Source organism: Anabas testudineus, chromosome 4, assembly GCF_900324465.2.
Source record: "Anabas testudineus chromosome 4, fAnaTes1.2, whole genome shotgun sequence".
In the NCBI taxonomy this organism is placed as follows: domain Eukaryota; kingdom Metazoa; phylum Chordata; class Actinopteri; order Anabantiformes; family Anabantidae; genus Anabas; species Anabas testudineus.
The window spans coordinates 8,292,656-8,314,677 of NC_046613.1; the positions used below are offsets into that span (position 1 = coordinate 8,292,656).

General features: G+C 41.9%; 3 protein-coding genes and 1 long non-coding RNA gene across 4 annotated transcripts; all 4 read left to right on the top strand.

Moving 5' to 3' along the window:
- The first annotated feature begins 641 nt into the window (after nucleotides 1-641).
- On the top strand, nucleotides 642-6,609 carry LOC113152291 (cytochrome P450 2J6-like). Its single transcript, XM_026345459.1, has 9 exons — nucleotides 642-907; nucleotides 1,080-1,242; nucleotides 1,532-1,684; nucleotides 2,903-3,063; nucleotides 3,410-3,586; nucleotides 3,690-3,828; nucleotides 4,584-4,771; nucleotides 5,200-5,341; nucleotides 5,577-6,609. The coding sequence occupies exons 1-9, from the start codon at nucleotides 707-709 to the stop codon at nucleotides 5,750-5,752; spliced, it is 1,500 nt and encodes a 499-aa protein (XP_026201244.1). The 5' UTR covers nucleotides 642-706; the 3' UTR covers nucleotides 5,753-6,609.
- A 581-nt stretch (nucleotides 6,610-7,190) lies between these two features.
- Nucleotides 7,191-12,406, top strand: LOC113152297 (cytochrome P450 2J5-like). The gene is made up of 9 exons (XM_026345466.2): nucleotides 7,191-7,445; nucleotides 8,338-8,500; nucleotides 9,104-9,253; nucleotides 9,851-10,011; nucleotides 10,202-10,378; nucleotides 10,509-10,647; nucleotides 10,747-10,934; nucleotides 11,344-11,485; nucleotides 11,610-12,406. Exons 1-9 carry the CDS (start codon nucleotides 7,245-7,247, stop codon nucleotides 11,783-11,785), a joined length of 1,497 nt encoding a protein of 498 aa, XP_026201251.1. The 5' UTR covers nucleotides 7,191-7,244; the 3' UTR covers nucleotides 11,786-12,406.
- A 482-nt stretch (nucleotides 12,407-12,888) lies between these two features.
- Nucleotides 12,889-16,775, top strand: LOC113152295 (cytochrome P450 2J6-like). The gene is made up of 9 exons (XM_026345464.2): nucleotides 12,889-13,189; nucleotides 13,318-13,480; nucleotides 13,605-13,754; nucleotides 13,964-14,124; nucleotides 14,817-14,993; nucleotides 15,093-15,231; nucleotides 15,327-15,514; nucleotides 16,296-16,437; nucleotides 16,527-16,775. Exons 1-9 carry the CDS (start codon nucleotides 12,989-12,991, stop codon nucleotides 16,700-16,702), a joined length of 1,497 nt encoding a protein of 498 aa, XP_026201249.1. The 5' UTR covers nucleotides 12,889-12,988; the 3' UTR covers nucleotides 16,703-16,775.
- Nucleotides 16,776-17,405: 630 nt separating this feature from the next.
- Nucleotides 17,406-18,953, top strand: LOC113152320. Its single transcript, XR_003297894.2, has 3 exons — nucleotides 17,406-17,489; nucleotides 18,118-18,280; nucleotides 18,383-18,953. It is a non-coding gene; the product is annotated as an uncharacterized LOC113152320 (long non-coding RNA).
- The last annotated feature ends 3,069 nt before the right edge of the window (nucleotides 18,954-22,022 follow it).

Sequence of the window (22,022 nt, forward strand, 5' to 3'; positions counted from 1 at the left end):
CACTTCCATAGGAATAGCAGCCTACTTTCTGTTAGTGGAGATGTTTCACAAAGCGTGAAGTTTCTCACATCCTCACATATTGTACAATTATATATCTAACTATTTTCTTACCTTTTCTCAGTCTTCTACAGACACATCTGATTTATGAGAGAATTATCTTACTGGTGTCAATGATGGTGATTTTATTTCACCTCTTTTTATTCCACAACATTTTCTTCACTTGTAGTTACTTATTACTTGGCAAAATCTAGTTAATAATAAAATAAACTAATCTACAAAATAAATAAAATTATTATAATTTAACACAATGGTTCCAGCCTTTCGTCCTTGTAGCCCCCATACTTCTATCTAAATACTAACCACATCCTGACCTTACTTGCACACACAAAAAACACCAAAATTATAGTAAAGTTTATACGAATTGCCTAAATTCTTAGGCACCTATACACACTGTCTAAAATTATCTTTTTGGTCCATCAGCCAATCGGACTATTGTGTGATAAAAAAAACTTTTACCTTCCCTCAATAATGTTGCTTGACCTGGATCAACCCCCTCTATGTTGAAAGTAAGGCATGCAAACGGGAAGTTTTTCGAAATACTGTTTGAGTAAACAGAGCACTGAAACTATTTAACTGACTGAACTCTGTGATGTAGACTATTAGTGTCTCGGTTATGACTCTAAAAGTAATCAAGTTACTATAACTCATGGAGGCAATATACAGTGTTGTTGGTTTGGAGTGGATAGACGGCAGGAGTATTTTGATATTTCTGTGTGTTTTCCTGCTGTTGTCTGATGTTTGGAAGAACAGAGTGCCGAAAAACTTTCCTCCAGGACCCTGGTCTCTGCCTGTGATTGGTGATCTTCCTCGCATTAAACCCAACAAAATTCACCTGCTGCTCTCAGAGGTTTGAGTACACACAGTAGATCAGACTTAAAGACTTTGCTGCCTGTTATTGCCAGGACCACCTTGAAAAATCATTTATGGTCTCAAAGGGGTTTTGAATCCTGGTTAAATAGATTAAATACATACGGAAAATAAAATGCTCCTCCAGATACATGATGTCTGTCTATGCTTAGTTTGCAGAGAAATATGGAAACGTTTTCAGCCTCCGTCTCTTTGGTGGAAGGGTTGTGGTCATTAATGGCTACAAGCTCGTGAGAGAAGCCCTGGTGGAAAGAGGAGAAGACTACATTGATCGACCAATTATGCCTGCGTTTGAAGGACTAATGACGAAAAATGGTAATGCATGTTGCATTTTGTTAAAGTTAGCAGTTAGTATTTAGGTAAAGTAAAATAATTTGGAGTTCATAATAGTTTTTATTCTGTTCTGCTGGCTCCAAACTGTCCTGAGTGAAAAAGGGTCTTGGTTCTGAGAAAAAAAAGGCATAACATCACAGTATTTCAGTTACAACTAAAATGACCAAATAACAGAATGACAGCATATTATGTATACTAGCATCTAGTTTGTAGCAGTTGACGTACATTAAATTCCAATTACTTCCAGGCTAATGCTTCTTTATCTACACAGAAGGTCTTGTGAGGTCAAATGGTTATCCGTGGAAGCAGCAGAGGAGGTTTGCTCTTCATACTCTCAGAAACTTTGGTTTGGGCAAGAAGACCCTGGAGCCATCCATCCAGCAGGAGTGCCACTATCTCACTGAGGCGTTTGCAGTTCACCAAGGCACGAAAGAAGTTTTATTTTTTAACAAGCAACAGTTAATCCGCTCATCCTTCTACTTCTCTTTGCCTCCAACTTTGATTCAGTTTTGCAGAAGCATGCACCTCACACCGTGTGCATGTGACTTTCTGTTATAGCTTCGCTCAAAATGTCAATCTGTTATCATGTGTAAAGAATTGTGACAAAATAGAAGTGACTTCTCTGGTGGTCTCAGACATCTTGGACCTCACATTCAAAATGAAAAGGTCTTTGAAACGTGTAAATACATTTCAAAAGATGTGTGTACTTCATGCACTCAGCTTGCCTATCTTTGTCTTCAAGTACCTCAAAATGTTCAGTGGGGTTGACGTCAGGCCATTGTGTCCAAGGCAGTCAGCACTTTTTGGTCTTCTTTGGTCAAGTAGTTCTTGCAGAGCTTTGAGGTGTGCATGGGGCCGTTATACTGGTGCAGTACAAATCCTGCAGACCCACAATATGCCTTTAAATGGACTGTAGTCAAAGTGAACATAGTTCATTGCAGTGTGTAGCCCACTACTACACAGTTCAATGAGTAAAGCTTGAAATACTGATTCCCTGGTCGTTTTTTGTTTGCCTGTTCAGCACGAGTCCCTTAGAAACCTTCAGTTTAGCTGTGAATTGATGCTGACAGAGCCCCGTCTATTGTGTTTCACTGTCCTCAAAGAAGACTGTTTTCGCTGCTTTCAAAGGTTTTCTGTTAGATTCAAGTCAGGGAACATTATTTGGCCAGGACTACGCTATACATAGATATTTTATCTGACCGCATGTGCTGCCAATCTCCACCAGACTTTTTAAAATGAGAGTTTCAGCCTGCAGTCTTCTGCTGTTGTGTGAGCAATGGTTTTCTAAATGAACACCAAACATGGAGGTTAATTTCATGCATTGTCCTTTACGCTGTCTGATCGGTCACTGAACCACCAATTTATACAGATAACACTTGTGCCATGTCACATGCACTTGCCCACCTGTTTTGTGATGCAATGTTGAGTAAACAGTGAATTGTACACAGTGTCATCAGGACAGCTATTGTGCCTTCTGTTATTGACACAATAGGCACAGGGAAAAAAAAATGTATCTCTGTGCTGCTCAACCAGTTCCACAACTTTATTTTGGCAGGTTCATCAGGGCCCTGCTTACGTACAAATGTAGATACATGAATATTAATTTTTTTTACAATATTTGTCTTTTCTTTTTATTTTATAGGCAAGCCCTTCAGTGCTCAGTCACTGATAAACAATGCTGTGTCCAACATCATCTGCTGCCTCGTGTTTGGGGAACGATTTGAGTACAGTGACAAGCAGTACCAGTGTATTCTTCAGTATTTCAATGAGATAGTACACCTACAGGGACATTTCTGGATACAGGTGAGCCTATTCGTAAACAACATGTGCAGCATGCACACTAATAGTGTATTTGAACAACATTTTTGTTTTAAGGAAACCATGCTATAACAATGTACACTATGTATATAAGTATGGAGTTATTGCTTGTATGTTTCAGCTGTACACTATTGTACTAAACTGAAAAGTCCCATGTGACAGATATTTTATTGTATATGACATTAGTACATATAAACATTTTTGGTTTTTTTTATATATATATTATTATAAATGTTAAATAAATAGACACAGCTACTTGTCTTTAAATGCTTCTGCCTGGTTTGGAAAAGCTCTGTGTCTCTGTTCAAGTACATGCCTTCTGGTTGTGTAGATTGCCAACACAGTGCCCTGGCTGATGAAGTGGCTACCTGGACCTCACAAGAGGGTCGTCACTCTGCTACACAAGATAACTGACTTCATAAATATCAGGATTAAAGAGCACAGGGAAAACCTGGACCCCTCCTCACCAAGAGACTACATTGACTCCTTCCTCATAGAAATGGGAGAGGTGAGTGTTTTCATGTGTCTGTATTGTGTTTGCTTTTTGCGCATTTCACAATTAAATATGTCTGAAGAACTGATTCTTTGATGTCTTTTTCGGTCGCTGATAGGAGGAGGACAAGGACTCTGGTTTTTATTTAAATAATTTGTGTTGTTGCACTGTGGATCTGTTCGGTGCTGGAACTGAAACTACTACCACTACTTTACACTGGGGACTATTGTACATGATCTATTACCCTCAAATACAAGGTGAGTGTGTGCAGAGGAAGATATTAGGCCTTATACAAGAACCACTCAAACAAACAGATTTGTCCTTAAGTGCCACATACAAGTGTTTTCAGTGAATACTGTATGTGGTATTCATCAGTTTTCTTGTGTGTCTGTTGTACCTGTCATAAACAGACAAACTAGATTTATCCTCATGCTTGTTTTTCCTGAAGAATTACACTGGCTTAATCTGATTGAATTAGGAATTCAAATATAACAGCAACGAAAACTAATTCAATTAAAATATATGCAGTACAAGTGACACAACACATGTAATGCCTAAATCTATATTTTCTTTGCAACATATGATTCCACATATCATCACAGTTTACCAGTTTATTGAGAGGTGTTTTAAAGTTGCATTATTATTAGGATTATATGAGCATATTTCTGCTCTGCAGCTTCCATCAAGTAAAGTGAAAAAATACCCACAAATGTAGAGGAACAGGTAGTCTGACACGGCCATTTTAGGGTTGTTGATCATGCAAACCAAATCTCATGGATGCACAGCTGCTCATGAACAAATGAGTCAGTCTGAAACAAGCGATTTACAGCAAGTCAGAGCAGTTTGAGGAATTTGAGGTGGAACATTTGTACAAGCAAGACACAACAAAAGTAAGAGAAACTCAGGACAAAAAAATGAAAATGTTTCTACATGAGGTTAAGTAACTGTGTGGGTAGTAACAGTTTTTCACTCTGCACAGACTCACCGTTTTTCCTGTTTTCATTGTGTGTAGAAAGAGTCCAGGCTGAGATAGATGCTGTGATTGGTTCATCCAGACAGCCTTCTGTGACTGACAGAGAAAACATGCCCTACACTGATGCTGTCATCCATGAGATCCAGAGGATGGGCAACATCATCCCCCTCAATGGGATCCGCATGGCAAGCAGAGACACTACCCTTGACAAGTACACAATCCCAAAGGTAGTAAAAGTAAAAGTATTGGAACCACAATCCTACAATGCCTGCTGTACAGTTGTGTTTAAGATCAGAAGATGGATGTGAGATGACAGTTCCAATATGTAGCTTTTATACGAAGCTATGACTGTACACCTTGATGTGGCAAACAGATTTAAGGGGAGTTGTTTTTTTGCAGGTACATCTAATGAGATCGACAAGCTACCATTTGAACAAGACTTGCAGCCAAACATAAAGTTTTATATTTAGTTTAATTTAAAACTATCTCTTTTTAATTTTAAAACGTGTCTGTGTTTAGTACTAAGCTGAGTGTAAGTTTATGAAGAAAGCAACTAGTGGGAAAACTACAACTACTGATAGAAGTTACTACATCATATCATTTTCCAAGTTTCCATTTTTCTGTTTGATTATCGTTTTGATTCATATTTCTTCAGGGCACCATGATCATGGCCACACTGAACTCAGTCCTCCATGATGAGTCGATGTGGGAAACTCCTCACTCCTTCAACCCCAAACACTTTCTGGACCAGGATGGTAAATTTAGGAAGAGAGAGGCCTTCCTTCCCTTTTCAGCTGGTAAGACAGTAGGTACAAGACTTAAAAAGTCAGTTACAAGCTGTAAGTAAAAAGTAATTCATGCTTCATTTCTTACCATCAATCATTTGTGTAAATGTTTACTGTAACATTATTCTCATTGTTTGGTGAGAAAATTGTGAGGTTTGTTGCAAAGCTGCAGTAATGTTCTCTGATCAAAATTAATCTCTAGAACATTATCTGACTCAAGCTCATCTGTTGTTTTGTGTACACTCAGGTAAGCGTGTGTGTCTTGGGGAACAACTGGCCAGGATGGAGTTGTTCCTCTTCTTCACCTCCCTCCTTCAGAGGTTTTCTTTCTCAGCTCCTCCTGGAGAGCAGCCTACTCTGGAGTTCACACTAGGAGCCACTCGCTGTCCCAAACCTTACCGCCTCTGTGCTGTGCCACGATAAACCGTCCTAAACTGAACCATCTCTGTGTCACAACACAATCAATCACTGTGCTCCACTGAACTAGTCATAGCTTTACAATATCTGCTGATGTTTGTTTTACGAGAAATGACTTTCCAATTATGATCTTATGATTCTATTGTTGCTTTATTATCCGTCTGTTTGCTCGTCGTGTTGACACAGTTACTCTCTGTAGCCTAGAATTGCCCCTTTGTTCTCATGTGATTCTGCTTTTCTTCTCTCTGTTCTTGTAAAACACATGCACATGCTGTAAAAGTGTTATCATTCAACACACCCTTGTTTTGAAGCACAATACAAAATCTAACATGAATTAACCAGTGCACTAAAAATCATGATTTTGGTCTTGTACAGTACACAGGGTGGTGGTGCAGGTCAGGGTGATGGTGCAGCTCACATTATCTGGGTGAGGAGTGAATGAGACTAGGAAAAGGGGCCCCAGCAACGGAAATATTATGTAACACTTGTGGCCTCTAAGAATGTCTGTAGGGAAAAACAGAGGTGGAGTTTGAACTCTTCCATCTGCTGGCTACAGTAAATGTACGCACATACGCTGCATGTGAAGGACTATAGGTTGGGAAATGGTGCAGCAGTAAAATCATACAGTATATTGTCAGTACAGTATCTCCACCTTGTGATTTTTCTTCTCTACTTATGAGAACCTTTAATAACATATTTGCATTTCCTAGCACCTATGTTTCTCTGTAACTGTTACAACTACATGTCAGGACCCTGTCAAGTCTGTTTCAACTCACAGCACTTTGAAAAACTACAATAATCAGTCAAAAGGTCCCCATTTTCCCAATGCACACCTGCAATAAACCTTGATCCCTGCTGCAACACTTTTTGCCAGTTTTCCCCTGATTTTCCTAAACAGGTATAATGTGAGCAAAATACAGATAAAAATATTTCTGTAATAATACAGACTGCTTTTCAGTTGATATAGACATTATATAATGCAAATTCTAACAATGCACTAATAAACAAATAAATAATTATGAAAAAAATTAATGACTCTTTTTTCTCCACTACATTTCACTTTTTAGTTAACAGTAACTTGGCAAATTCGAATTACTCATATAAGATAATCAACCAAAAAAATGTAACTAACTAAATGATTACACATTTAGCTGCGCAGTAGTATTTTACCCACCTTTACCAGCAACAATAAGGTAATGCTTACACATTCATAGATTTATAGTTATATTCAAATGATATCATAGATCATATATGATTCTGCATAATAAGTTAATATGAGTTATTTCTTATGTGGGTTAAACTGGTGTTTCCACACTTCACGCACAAAACGTTTAGATAAGGTTCATTCATCTGCCACTTAAGAGCATTTATGCTTTTATTTTGAAGGGAAGACATGCAAACGCGAATCTTCTTATCTCCACATATATATATCCAATGTTTGAGAACACAGTCGACCTTTTTACCAAACTGAGCTCTCTGATAACAAGCAAACTAACAAATGGAGACACTGTACAGTGCTGTTGGTCTGGAGTGGATAGACGGCAGGGCTATTTTGATATTTCTGTGTGTTTTCCTGCTGTTGTCTGATGTTTGGAAGAACAGAGTGCCGAAAAACTTTCCTCCAGGACCCTGGTCTCTGCCTGTGATTGGTGATCTTCATCGCATCAAACCCACCAGACTACACCTGCAGTTTGTAGAGGTACAAGTCCAATCAGACAATATTACACCCTGATCAATGATTTCAAATGTCTGTTTAGTTATTTATTTTACCTGTTAATGGTTTTGTAGTTATTATTAGTCATTTTGTGAGTTAGGAGAAAATGGTTCCAAAAATAAAATAAAGGCGAAAGAGCAAAGTTTGTCATATACTTTATGTTTTAAAATCAGACTTTGTTAGAATTAAACCTCACTGTTTGCTCAACGTGGGGAAAACCACAAATTGTCGTGTATTGTTATTAATTTTCAAAGTCAGTAATACCACCAGATTAGCTTTCGAAGATGTGAACCAGTTTTCTGAAGAAGTGAAAGTTACAGCTCCCAGAGTTTACAGCAGAGGAAAAACAATTTTTGCTTTATTCAGAAAATGTTTTCATCCTGCACTGACTTGTGTCGCAGCTTGATTTCCATCCATGATGGCTTATCACCAGTGTATCAGAGGTAACGGAGGGGCCATTTTTATGGGAGGTTACTAGTAAATCATCAATCTTGTATTACTTAAACTGCTTCAGGCACAGGTTTTACTGAAACTGGAAATTCAAAGTAATGAATAACACAGATAGTTTGGTTAAAGATTATTCAATTTAGGTTGGAACATGAAGTAAATTATTAATGGACTATAAACAAATAAATAAACAAACACAAAAAAGCAGCCAAATCCTCAGATTGAACATGTTTAATTTGCTGCCCGTCTCTGTCAAGACCATGTTGAAAAGAAAATGGGACTTTAAATCCTGGTTAAATAAAATAAAAGAAACTTTTACCCACATTGTGCAGATGCGTAATAGTTCCACAGCCCTATGAACCTCTACAATGATTTTACCTGTCTGTCAACTTAGCTTAGCACTTAAAATCAACCTTCTGTCTGTGCTCAGTTTGCAGAGAAATATGGAAATGTTTTCAGCCTTCGTCTCTTTGGTAGAAGGGTAGTGATCATTAATGGCTACAAGCTTGTGAAAGAAGCCCTGGTGGAAAGAGGAGAGGACTATATTGATCGCCCACGTGTGCCGATATTTGAAGTAGTGGCCGGGAATCAAGGTAGCCTGTCCTGCATTTTGTTAAATGGTTGCCAGTTAGTATTTAGTAAGGCAATAACATTAGAATAACTGCATATTAAAGTGCCTGTATTATGCAACTATTGTGGCTTTAAAACAGGTCCTCAACGTCCAAAATGGGCCTGTACACTGTCATGCTAAAAAAAAGCCGTTTAGATCATAGCGAGAGACTTGATCTGCATGATCAAGAGAGAGAGAGAGAGTTTGTCTATAGATCCTACAGATGAGCTGTGGCCGTGCTTTGTGCTCTGCTGCTGCTGCTGCTTTGCTGTTTTCAAAGTGAGTGTGCTGTAGCCAGGAAAACCAATGTCTGAGGAGGTGTTTAGGCCGAACCTGATCAGGGACTGGATCCCTGAGACACAACAATACATCATTATGACCACTCAGGTACTGGTTTCTACAAAACCAGAAAAAAGGACAGTGCATCTCTAACATACTCGTGTGTGTCTACATGCACCATAGAGTCACATAAACGTACCAAAATGACCCGAAAGTGAATTTTGAATAATATGGGCACTTTAAGTATGTTAGGGTTTAGTTTGTGGTATTTACAGAACATTAAATTCTGTTTTTTGGTTCCCAAAAGGTCTTGTGATGTCAAACGGTTATCCGTGGAAGCGGCAGAGGAGGTTTGCTCTTCATACTCTCAGAAACTTTGGTTTGGGCAAGAAGACCCTGGAGCTGTGCATCCAGCAGGAGTGCCACTATCTTACTGAGGCTGTTGCGGTTCACAAAGGCACAAAACAAATCTTGTTTTTGAACAAACAACAATTAAACCACTAATGCTCATTTTGCTTTCCCTTCAATTTTCCTACAAATTTGCAGGACACAGTAGTTGAAAAGTCCAGACAGTGGTTCTTGCAAAGGGATCATTATACTGCTGAAGTTTGAATCCATCAATCTGTTATCATCTATTGCTTTTTCCTGCTAAGGGTCACAGAGGTACTGGTAGCTGTCAGTACACGGGAGGCAGGGTACACTGGATGCAACAGTTTGAATCGTTCTCCACAAACATGCAAACCAGTCACCAGAGATTGTAGCATGTGAAGAATTGAGTGATACGTTTCCTTTGTCAGAGAAAAGTCCATAGTTGTAGGTGTTTGTCTCCAGAGAATCAGTAGTCAGGTTTCTAGATGACAGCGGTTCAGTTTAGTTTGGTGAATTCAGTTCTCATCTCACCTTCATCTTGATTTCCATATTTAGTGGTGTTTTCTTTTTAGTGGTTTAACTTTTATGTGTGTTGTTCCATATGCCTGAAGTAAACTCCAACATTTTGCTGGAGTATCTAGTGTTTGTATATAGGCATATTTCCTTCTTTTCCTTTATTTTATAGGGAAATCTTTCAGTGCCCAGTCACTGATAAACAATGCTGTGTCCAACATCATCTGCTGCCTGGTGTTTGGAGAGAGATTTGAGTACGGTGACAAGCAGCACCAACATATTCTGATGACCTTCAATGAGGTATTACACCTACAGGGAGGTTTGTGGATTCAGGTGAGGCCATATGTAAAGCGAATGCAGCATGCACAATAATAGTGTGTTTGAATAAAACAAAAATTAAGAATTGCATGACAAAAAAATAATAGGTTAAACAGTGTGATACAAACTTGTCTTCTGTGGTGGAGGATGTAAGCTTCATAAGCTTCATGATTAGAAACATCTTAAATGTCGTCTTGTTGTATAGATTTTCAATGCAATGCCGTGGTTGATAAAGTGGCTACCTGGACCTCACAATAAGCTAATTGCACTGACACATGAGTTAGTTGACTTTGTAAAGATCAAGATCAAAGAGCACAGAGAAAACCTGGACCCCTCCTCACCAAGAGACTACATTGACTCCTTCCTCATAGAAATGGGAGAGGTGAGTGTTTTATTTTGTCTGCACCATGTTTGCTTCTTTTCCATGTTAAAATTTCATTCATGCTATAACATGTTTTTTTGTTAAGTCAGAAGATCTGATTCTTACTTTGCCACCTTTTTCTGTCACACAGAAGGAGGACAAAGATTCTGGTTTTGATCTAAACAATTTATGTGTTTGCACCCTGGATCTGTTTGGTGCTGGAACTGAAACTACTACCACTACTTTACACTGGGGACTGTTGTACATGATCTACTACCCCCACATACAAGGTGAGTGTGTGTGTCTGTGTGTGAGAGAGAGACAGAGAGAGACAGAGAGAGAGAGCTCCCCCATTCGTCTCTCTTTGTTCCTGTTTTCACTGTGTCCAGAAAGAGTCCAGGCTGAGATAGATGCTGTGATTGGTTCATCCAGACAGCCTTCTGTGACTGACAGAGAAAACATGCCCTACACTGATGCTGTCATCCATGAGATCCAGAGGATGGGCAATATCGTCCCACTCAATGCATTTCACATGACAAGCAGGGACACTGTCATCGACAATTACAAAATCCCAAAGGTACTTGACACACATTTGTAAAGTGTTACTTTATGTGCTCTGTATCTTTTGCTTTAGCCTGCTTGTTTCTTGTTTCTGGTGTTTCTACCTGCATTTTACCTATGCAGCACCACTGCTCTGCTGACTTCACAACTTATCTAACTGCATGGCTGCATTGTTTACATGATGAAGTGTCTTTCTGGGTGACACTGTTGAGTCTTGCATTTTTAAACTGCGACAATAAACAACTCAATGTAAATTGTATTATTTTCAGTATTAGTAATACTGAAAATAATACACTGAAAAATAATACCTTAGACGTAAGGTATTATTGTTGCGTTAACTGTTGTTAATTCTTACGTTTCTTTTTTTTTCTTCAAGTGTCTAATGTACATTTAATCAACCCTTTTAATTTCTCTTATTTCTTCAGGGCACCATGATCCTTCCCACACTGAACTCCGTCCTCCATGATGAGTCAATGTGGGAAACTCCTCACTCCTTCAACCCTCAACACTTTCTGGACCAGGATGGTAAATTTAGGAAGAGAGAGGCCTTCCTTCCCTTTTCAGCTGGTAAGTCAGTAGGTACAAGACTTAAAAAGTGGGTTACAAGCTGATTTAGTCAAAACTGCAGTAATGTTCACTCTTGAACATTATGAACATTATCTGACTCATGTGTTGTTTTGTGTACTCTCAGGTAAGCGTGTGTGTCTTGGGGAACAGCTGGCCAAGATGGAGTTGTTCCTCTTCTTTACCTCCCTCCTTCAGAGCTTTTCCTTCTCAGCTCCTCCTGGAGAGCAGCCTACTCTGGAGTTTCACTTGGGAGCCACTCGCTGTCCCAAACCTTACCGCCTGTGTGCTGTACCACGATAAACCCTGCTAATCTGAACCATCTCTGTGTCACAAATCACTGTGTTCCATATGTGCATTTATGTAGTTATACTTCAGAATTACAATCTTATGATTTCATTGTTGATTTATTATTGTCATCATGTTGGCATGGCTTTTGCAAGAGAAGGGGCCCCAGCAGCGGACATATTATATAATGTTATGTAACACTTGTAGCCTCTATGCACGTCTGCAGCAACAAAACAAAAATAAAGCTGGAGTTTTAACTCTTCTGGGTGGTTGCTGAGTGTATGCACTGGAGTTCAGTTGGCAATCAATGGATCAACAATACACTTGGCAAAGAAAGGTAAAAAATAGATTTCAGGTCTGGTGCAGTAGATTGATTTTTTTTTTTTTTTTTTGGTGGTGTGTGTAACTGATTTGTAGATATTCTTTTTGAGCTCAAAGTACATGCAATTAGCAATCAGGTACTTTTGACCCAGTGTGAAATGGTGCAGCAATAAAATAATTCAGTCATGACCTCTATGCTTGGACCCTCAATGCCATAAAGCATTTCTTCAAACAAAATAAAAGCCCACGGAAAATGTGAAGACATTTTTTTCAGGTTTACATTTATGTCAATAAAGTGTGAGAAAATACAAATGAAAGAAAATCAAAACTGTAATTTTATGTGGCCACAAAATAAAAAAATAACACAGGCAGCTTCTCTGTTCATTGTTCTTACCTATGCAAAGTATCTAACAAGTTAGAGATAAATTACATGAACAAACTTCATATTCTCTAGGGCTTTTAACATCCCTTTTTATGCCTCTATATTCCTTTAACCTTAGTTAGCATTTACTTGGCAAATTCAGATTATTAACACAAAATGAAATGAATTATTATAGAGTTAGCTGCCTGAAAGTATTCCCCCACATATATCAAACATTAAAGTAATGGGCACACATGATTTAATCTATAGTTATAATCAAATAACATAACAATATGCTTTGTTTGGTTCACAGTTGGATACTTTTTACTAAATGTAGATGGTCATGAATATTGTTCTAAATATAATTTTAGTGCACTGCTCGTGAAATAATATTTCCACACTGACATTCCCACAAGGCTCTGACCTGTGTACGCGCTTTTATTTTGAAGGCGATATATGCAAAAAGGAAGTGTCCTGTTTGAGTAATAAATAAGGATACGAACATTTATTAGTCTTCGCAGTCTTCAGTGGCACAAATGGAGATGATATACAGTGTTGTCGGTTTGGAGTGGATAGACGGATGGAGTATCTTGATATTTCTGAGTGTGTTCCTGCTGTTTTCCTACGTTTTTAAAAGCAGATCGCCGACAAACCTTCCTCCTGAACTTCGGGGCCTCCCTCTGCTCGGTTACGTTCATCGTATCGATCCCAGCAGATTTTATCTGCAGCTCGCAGAGGTGTGAGTCAAACATATAATGCAATCAAATGTCCCTAATATTAAATACACTGTCACTATAGAGTTTGGAGAAACTACATGGAGAAATTAAATATGTCAGATCAGCACCAACCTGCTGTCTGTGCTCAGTTTGCAGAGAAATATGGAAAAGTTTTCAGCTTCCGACTCTTTACTGAAAGGGTTGTGGTCATTAATGGCTACAAGCTTGTGAGAGAAGCCCTGGTGGAGAATGGAGAGGACTACACTGACCGCCCCTACATACCAATGTTTGAAAAGATAATGGGGAGTAAAGGTAGTGTGTGTGTTGAATTTGTTTCCAATTCATGTTTAGTTACCACAGTGACAACAGACTTACAGTTTATTATAAACTATAGGTTAGTGTTTATTACATGTCCTTGCTTTTTGGTTTCCCAAAGGTATTCTGGGATCAAACGGTTATCTGTGGAAGCAGCAGAGGAGGTTTGCTCTTCATACTCTCAGAAACTTTGGTTTGGGCAAGAAGACCCTGGAGCCATCCATCCAGCAGGAGTGCCACTATCTCACCGAGGCGTTTGCAGTTCACCAAGGCACGATGGCTTTCTTCCCATGACACATTGCTTTAAGTGTTATTATATACACTGTAGATGTGTGATTACGTTTCACCAACACCTCAATGCAACGTAAAATATGTGCATGCGACTCTATCTCACTGCTTCAGACTTATCTTCTCTTGTGGCTTCTTGCACATTTAATATTTTTAACTTTGTGTTATTTCTGTCTACTCTATACATTACAGGACAGCCTTTCAATGCCCAGTCACTGATAAACAATGCTGTGTCCAACATCATCTGCTGCTTGGTGTTTGGTGACCGATTTGAGTACAGTGACAAGCAGTACCAGTCCATTCTCCATGGTTTAACTGAGTCACTTAACTTTGGGGGAACTCAAGTTGCACAGGTGAGCCACCTTTTTTTTTTAACAATATGCAGCTCACAATTACCTTTTTAACTCAGGATGTATCCAGCTAGTGTCCAGTATTATAAATACTATGCACAAAAACTAATCCATGACAAACAAATAATTTGTATGAAAGTGAATAACATGAAGAAAAATGGAATTGAATGAGAAAGTGTGATAGAAACCAGAAACCAGTTTTGGAGGAAGGTAGCATGATACTTAAATCAATCTGCTTTGATCTGGCAAACCAGCTTTTTCAACTAAATGGGATTGCACAAGCTTGTTCTGGCATCGCATTTAGTCAGCAATAAAGCAAGATGAGTTGCAAGAGGTATACCTACATTTGGCAAATGTATTTGGATCAGTACCCAAAGCGTTCTGTGTAAAGTGTTGGAAATATTCAGCACATTTTTCATAGTTAAGTTGTGTCTGTGTTGAAGTTCTGAATCTTTACATGTTTCTAAGACCATTTGAACCAGTATTGATCAAATGTCTCAGAATAGTGAAAAATCTAAATAAATGGCTTAATCCTCTCTTACTGGCATACCACAAATATCAAACATTTTAGTAACATGTTCGATCATTTGACGACCATGTAGATGAGGTACAGTAGGAATAATTTCCTAAGTTAGAACTGTTGAATTACGTAGGACAGTACACTGTCATTAAACAGCAACTGGTCTGCTCTGTAGTTTTACAATCTAGTGCCCCGGCTGATGGACTGGCTACCTGGACCTCACCAGAGGATATTTGCTTTGATGCAGAATATACGGGACTTTATAAAAATCAAGATCATAGAGCACAAAGAAAACCTGGACCCCTCCTCACCAAGAGACTACATTGACTCCTTCCTCATCGAAATGGGAGACGTGAGTCCTGTAAAGTGTCATTATAGTGGTTTCATTTTCCTTTGAAATACAGCGTTTGAAGAAGTCATCCTCGCTAACATCATTTTCTTTCACTTATAGAAGGAGGACAAAGAATCTGGTTTTGATTTAGACAGTTTGGTTTTTTGCACCCTGGACCTGTTCGGTGCGGGAACTGAAACTACTACCACTACTTTGCAGTGGGGACTGTTGTACATGATCCTCTACCCTGACATACAAGGTGTGTGTATGTGAGTAATAGCTGTCGCACCTGTATTTTTTGTAAACACCTTGACTTTAGAGCATCAGAGTGTTTCCTGTTTTCACCTTGTCCAGAAAGAGTCCAGGCTGAGATAGATGCTGTGATTGGTTCATCCAGACAGCCTTCTGTGACTGACAGAGAAAACATGCCCTACACTGATGCTGTCATCCATGAGATCCAGAGGATGGGGGACATCATCCCCCTCAATGTGATACGCATGACAACTAAGGACACAATCCTCGACAAATACACAATCCCCAAGGTACATGAGACTCTTTAAGTCAATTTATTAAAAAGAACACCAGGTTTATCAATATATTTTTGAGGCATGTTACACTTAAATGTAAAATAATCCGAAATAATGTGTAAAATACATATGGAAATGTAAAGTAGGTTAATCGTATAAAACATAGAAAACCAGTTGTAGTTTGGTTCATGTTTTTACACCTGGTAAATTGACACAATCATTTCACCTCACTGTCTTTTCAGTAGCTTTTCTAAAACTTTGGATAATGGGATTTTAATCAGTAGATAAAGAATCATACTTCATACAAAATAGTAACTGTGGGGCTGCAAGCAGGACATTAGTTGTGTGTTTATAAGAATGACACATTCTTAGAAACTCACACGACAATTCACATGAATAATTACATTTATTCAACAAACAAATTCAGCTCATCATTGACATTTCCACTCAATGACTTTCACTTGCTATTCAGGTTAAAGCGTGGAGCCCCTGAAAGTACATCACAAAAATAATCTTCTGTGCAACTTGTTCTTACACAGAATGAGTCATAAATATATCAAAAACTATGTGCCTCTTTACCAAGACCAAGCAACACCTGGTGCCAGTCACAGAGGCTGTTTAATACTGTTCCACTACCTACAGAAGGTTTGTTATCTACATTGTAGGGAACCAGTGCCCCATGGTGGTCAGGGGAATAAACAACAACCATAAACAATATTTTTTTAAAAAGGCTCCTACAGATGAAGTTCGTCTCATTATCAGTCAAACTGATTTTTCATTTAAATATCTTTTTCAGGGCACCATAATCCTGGCCACACTTAACTCCGTCCTACATGATGAGACGATGTGGGAAACTCCTCACTCCTTCAACCCTCAACACTTTCTGGACCAGGATGGTAAATTTAGGAAGAGAGAGGCCTTCCTTCCCTTTTCAACTGGTAAGTCAGGAGGTAAAGTTTGCCTAATCAAAATGAATCTCTTAAAAATGATCTGAATTAAGCTCATCTTTTGTTTTGTGTACTCTCAGGTAAGCGTGTGTGTATTGGGGAGCAGCTGGCCAGGATGGAGTTGTTCCTCTTCTTTACCTCCCTCCTTCAGAGGTTTTCCTTCTCAGCTCCTCCTGGAGAGCAGCCCACTCTGGAGTTCATTCTAGGAGCCATGCGCAGTCCTAAACCTTACCGCCTCTGTGCTGTACCACGATAAACTGTCTCAAACTGAACCATCTTTTGTCACATCACAATTCATTTAACTTTCTTCAATAAATAAATAAATAGTATTCTGTAAGGTCTTAAACCTTACACTGTAAAGTGCCTTGACATGACTTGTGTTGTAATTTGGCTCCATAATAATAAACTCAACTGATTTGAATCGCTGTGTTCTTATCACAGTTTTAAAATATCTGTTATTTTAATCTAAAACTTTTTTTCCAATTATCATTCAGTGGATCATCAGTCCAGTTGGAAAGTAGCTTAGAGTGCATGCAATTTGCCGTTGAGTTTATTTAATTAGTATCAAAGGAAACAGTAATACAGTACTTAATAATATTTCGGACATTTAAATGTTTTTGAGTCTTCCTCATGATTTTACTTCTACACCTACAGTGGTGGTTAAAGCTTTTATTCTGGGCCTTAATGCTCCTGCAACCATGTCCACATCTGTCTTAATCATTTGTATCCTACGTTCAATGAAAGTGAATCAGTGAAAACACTCAACATATGTACCTTTTAATATTGTCAGTATTAGGGACTTAACGAAAATATGCCAATTGGGGAAATGGGGTTTGTACATTTTAATACCATTAATTGCTAATTTATACTTCTAAAAATGACTTGTCCCTCCATATTCCCCCAACAGCTATTAGAAAAGTAATAAATATTACATCATTTTGTTAATGAAGCACTTCCTGTTCCCACCTGGACCGTGGGCTCTTCCTGTCATTGGTGACCTGCACCGAGTGGATCCCGACAGACTCCACCTGCAGCTCACCGAGGTACGAGTCCGCACGGCTGTCGATACATACAGCAAATGAGCGGGGCTGCAATTTAATGAAACACATCAATAAACAAAGCACACATGCATGTAAAACATCTGCTTGGTCGGTTTGACACCAGTGGCGCAGTTTTCAGAGAAGAAGCTTCCGCAGAAAGGCTGCACCGTCCTGCTTAGTCTAGAAATAAAAGACTAGAACGGCACGGGTCTGTGGAAGGATGTTGTGGCTGAACTTTTTCCCATCAGAAGTGCTGTGGATGGGCCTGAAGCAGGAAGTTTAAAGTTGAAGCTGCTCTGTAAGGAGGAACAGGTGAAGCTCCCTGCAAGCCAAAGTGCAGGGCTCATAAACAGTTAGAAGAAACATTAAGTTCAAGGTATTGCTGCAAACAAGGAATACACCAGCTACTGAAGGCACAGGTCCACATACTGTTATCACACACAAACATGTTCCATCATTGTTCCACAGTAAATACAAGAATACAAGTGAAGTGTTTTTTGTTTTATTTAAAAGGCTCACAATCATGGAGTACTTCACCACTAAATTGTAGTTTTTAATTTGACTAGAATTCACTATCATAAGTAACTAAATGCATAAATGAACTCAGCACCAACCTGCTGTCTGTGCTCAGTTTGCAGAGAAATATGGAAACGTTTTCAGCCTTCGACTCTTTGGAGGGAGGATTGTGGTCATTCATGGCTACAAGCTAGTAAGAGAAGCTCTGGTGGAACAAGGAGAGGAATACACTGACCGCCCCGTCATACCGCTGTTTGAAAAGTTATTTGAGAATAAAGGTGTGTGTGTGTTGAATGTTTTGCCAGTTCATGTGTAGTTGTCAGTAGCATCAGACTCACAGTCCTATTAGTTAGTGATGATTGAATTCCACTTTCTTTCAGGCTGATGGTGTTTTGTGTTCCCAAAGGTCTTGTGGCATCAAACTGTCTGTGGAAGCAGCAGAGGAGGTTTGCTCTTCATACTCTCAGAAACTTTGGTTTGGGCAAGAATGCCCCTTGTTTATATGTACTCTACCCTTCCTTCTTCTACTCTCAGAATACACTTGCTGTAAAGGTGTGACCACTCATCACACCCTCTTCATTGTTTCTGAGTACAATACAAAACTTAACAAAGTCAGCTAGTAAAGTCTATAAACTCAGAAAGTGCTTGAATGATTATGATAAATTTGGATTTCAGAGTGAACAAGACTAGTAATCAATGGATCAACAATACACTTGGCAAAGAAAGGTACAAAATACTGTGACGAGCCTCAGAGTGAACAACTCTTTTTATTTTTATATGAAATAACACACAGTGACAACAGGTCTCAGCTCCCCATTCAGTCACTCCGGAAGCTCTAAATCTCCCGCCTGTTTCTCCCGGGTCCACTCTTCCCCACCCCCCGAAGCACACCTGACATCACACAACTATATACACTACAAAATAAAAGAACCAATTAAAAGAACCACATAACACATAACAGGAACTGGAACAGTCAAACGCCAACAAAACAATGTGCCCCACCTCTGGGTCGCTACACAGCCCCCCCCTAAGAGGTTTAAGTGTCCCCACTAACCTCAGTCCCTGTGACAAAGTCCCTTAAATGATCAGGCCGGCGCCGTTGACGCACCGGTCTCTCCCGATCCCCACCCCCAGAGTCGGAAAATGTCCCAAGTCCATTAGTGTCTCTGTCACTGTCACCGGGAATGACAGGTGGAGGGTCGTCCTCACCCTCATCATCATCCCCAGTCGGGGCAAGCGGGTGGTAGGGTGCCAGCTGGTCCCGGTGCAGCACCACCCTCCGCCTCCAACCAGGCATCTGAACCCGAAAGACAACCTCTGAGAGCCGTTCCAACACCTCCCCCGGCCCTTGCCAGTGGCTGCAGAGCTTTGGTGAGATCCCTCTCCTTCTCACCGGGCAATACACCCACACTTTGTCTCCAGGTGCAAATCTGCGCCCCTGGCAGCGAGCTTCATACGCCCTTTTCTGTTTGACCCCAGCGTCCTTCTGTGCGCGTGGGGTCAAATCGTGCACCAGTCTGAGTCTCTTTCTCAGGCGCTTGTAATAGTCCATCCGGTTCTGGTGGCGATCCAAAGACCAAGTCGACTGGGGTGCGGAGCTCTCTGCCAAACATCAGTGCAGCAGGTGTGCACTGGCTGGACTCCTGTACAGCAGTCCGGTATGACCAGAGGACCAGAGGCAGGTGCTGATCCCAATCTCGCTGGTGATGGCTGGTCAAGATGGCAAGCTGGGTGGCCAGGGTGCGGTTGAAACGCTCCACCAGCCTGTCGCTCTGTGGGTGAAGTGGAGTGGTCCCTGTTTTCCTCACTCCCATCCTCTGGCACACCTCACTAAACAGCCGGCTCTCGAAGTTACGCCCCTGGTCACTATGGAGCTCCGCAGGAACCCCAAATCTGGTGAACATCTCGTCCACCAGTTTCTGCGCTGATGTGATGGCGCTCTGGTCCGGCACCGCATACGCCTCTGGCCACTTAGTGAAATAATCCATTGTAACGAGGACGTAGCCGTTACCGGACTCTGTGAGGGGAAATGGCCCTAAAATGTCCACCCCGACCCTCTCCATCGGGGCTCCCACCAGGTACTGCTGCAGCGGACCCCTGGAACGCTGACAGGGTCCTTTCTGGGCGGTGCAGGTGTCACAGCATTGGACGTGGAGCTCCACATCCTGACGACAGCCAGGCCAGTAGAACCTCTGCCTCAGACGGGGAATCGTTTTGGTGTTGCCGTAGTGACCAGCCCCTGCCGTTCCATGGACCAGCTGGAGGACCTCGGGCCGCAGGGCGCGAGGAACCAGAAGCTGCAGCCTGTCCGACCCCTGGTCTGGCGCTCTCCACCGTCTGTACAGCACGTGGTCGTAAAGCTCCAAGTTGCTCCACTGGGAATGGAGGACCTTCACCTCAGGCTCCTCTGCAGACACTGCTGGCCAGTCTGGACGCTGCTGAGCTTCCAGCCAGCCTCTCACCATTGATAGCACAGGATCGGCCCCCCAGTGAACAGCTGCTCTGCCTCTGCGCTGTCAACTCCTAGGCGGGCGGTGGCTGCCTCGGGTCCCAGCTCCCTCTCCTCCTGACGCTGGCAGTGACGACACTCCTCTGCAGCGCAGGGTCGCCTGGAGAGGGCATCGGCGTTGCTGTGCTGTCGCCCTGGCCGATGTTGGATCTCGAAGTCATACTCCTGCAACACCTCCAGCCACCTCGCCACCTGACCCTCAGGCTGCCGGAAGTTGAGCAGCCAAGTGAGAGAGGCATGGTCAGTGCGCCGAGTGAACCGGTTGCCAAGCAGGTAGGGTCTGTAGTGCCGCACAGCCAGGACCACTGCCAGCAACTCCCGCCTGGTCACACAGTAGTTGCTCCCTGCTCGGTTCAGACTGCAGCTATAGAAAGCCACCGCTCTCTCACCTGCCTCTCTCCCCTGGGAGAGGACGGCTCCGACCCCCACGTTGCTGGCATCGGTGTGGAGGATGAAGAGCTGCTGGGGATCGGGGAGAGCCAGGAACGGAGCGTCGGCCAAGGCCGCCTTCAGCTGCTGGAAGGTAGTGGTGCAGGCGCTGGACCACTCGAACCGCTTGCCCTTCTCTGTCAGCCGATGCAGCGGGCTGGCGATAGTGGCGAAGCCCCGGACAAACCTCCGGTAATAGGAGGCTAGCCCCAGGAAGCTGCTCAGCTCACTGGCGGTGGTGGGCGTCGGCCAGTCCCGGACTGCCGATACCTTGGCCGGATCTGTGGACACCCCGTGTGCGCTGACCACGTGCCCCAGAAACGCCGTTTCTCTAGCCAGCAGATTGCACTTTGCCGGGTTCAGCCGGAGCCCAGCCTGAGGGATGACGGTGAAGACCTCCCGCAGGTTCGCAAGCACACCCTCAAAGTCTCTGGCGTGCACTAACAGATTGTCCAGATACACCACACAGCGGCTCCTGGGAATGTCTTTCAGCACCCGCTCCATGAGGCGCACAAAGGTGGCGGGGGCGTTACACAGTCCAAATGGCATGACCCGGAACTGCCACAGTCCCTGGCCGATGGTGAAAGCCGTTTTGGCTCGAGCCTCCGGGGCCAGCTCCACTTGCCAGTAACCGCTCCTCAGGTCCAGGGAGCTGAACCAACACGACCCCGCCACATAATCCAGAGCGTCATCGATGCGGGGTAGTGGATAGGAGTCTTTTAGAGTGACTGCGTTAAGGCGTCTGTAGTCTACACAGAGCCGCCAGCCACCCCCTTTCTTCCTCACCATCACCACTGGGGCCGCCCAGGGGCTGTCCGACGGCTCGATGATGCTGTTCGCGGCCATGGCGTTGATCAGCTCCGCTGCCGCTTGGCGTTTGGAGAGAGGCAGCCGGTGGGGTCGCAGGCGGATGGGCTGGGCCTCACCGGTGTTGATGTGGTGTTGCACCAGCCCTGTTCTGGTGCAATCTTCATCACGTGCAGCAAAAATGTCCACAAACTCCGCTAACAACTGCTGTAGCTGCTCTCTCTGCTGCTCTCCCAGATGTGCGCCGCTCCGCTGACCCAGTTCCCTCACAGCGT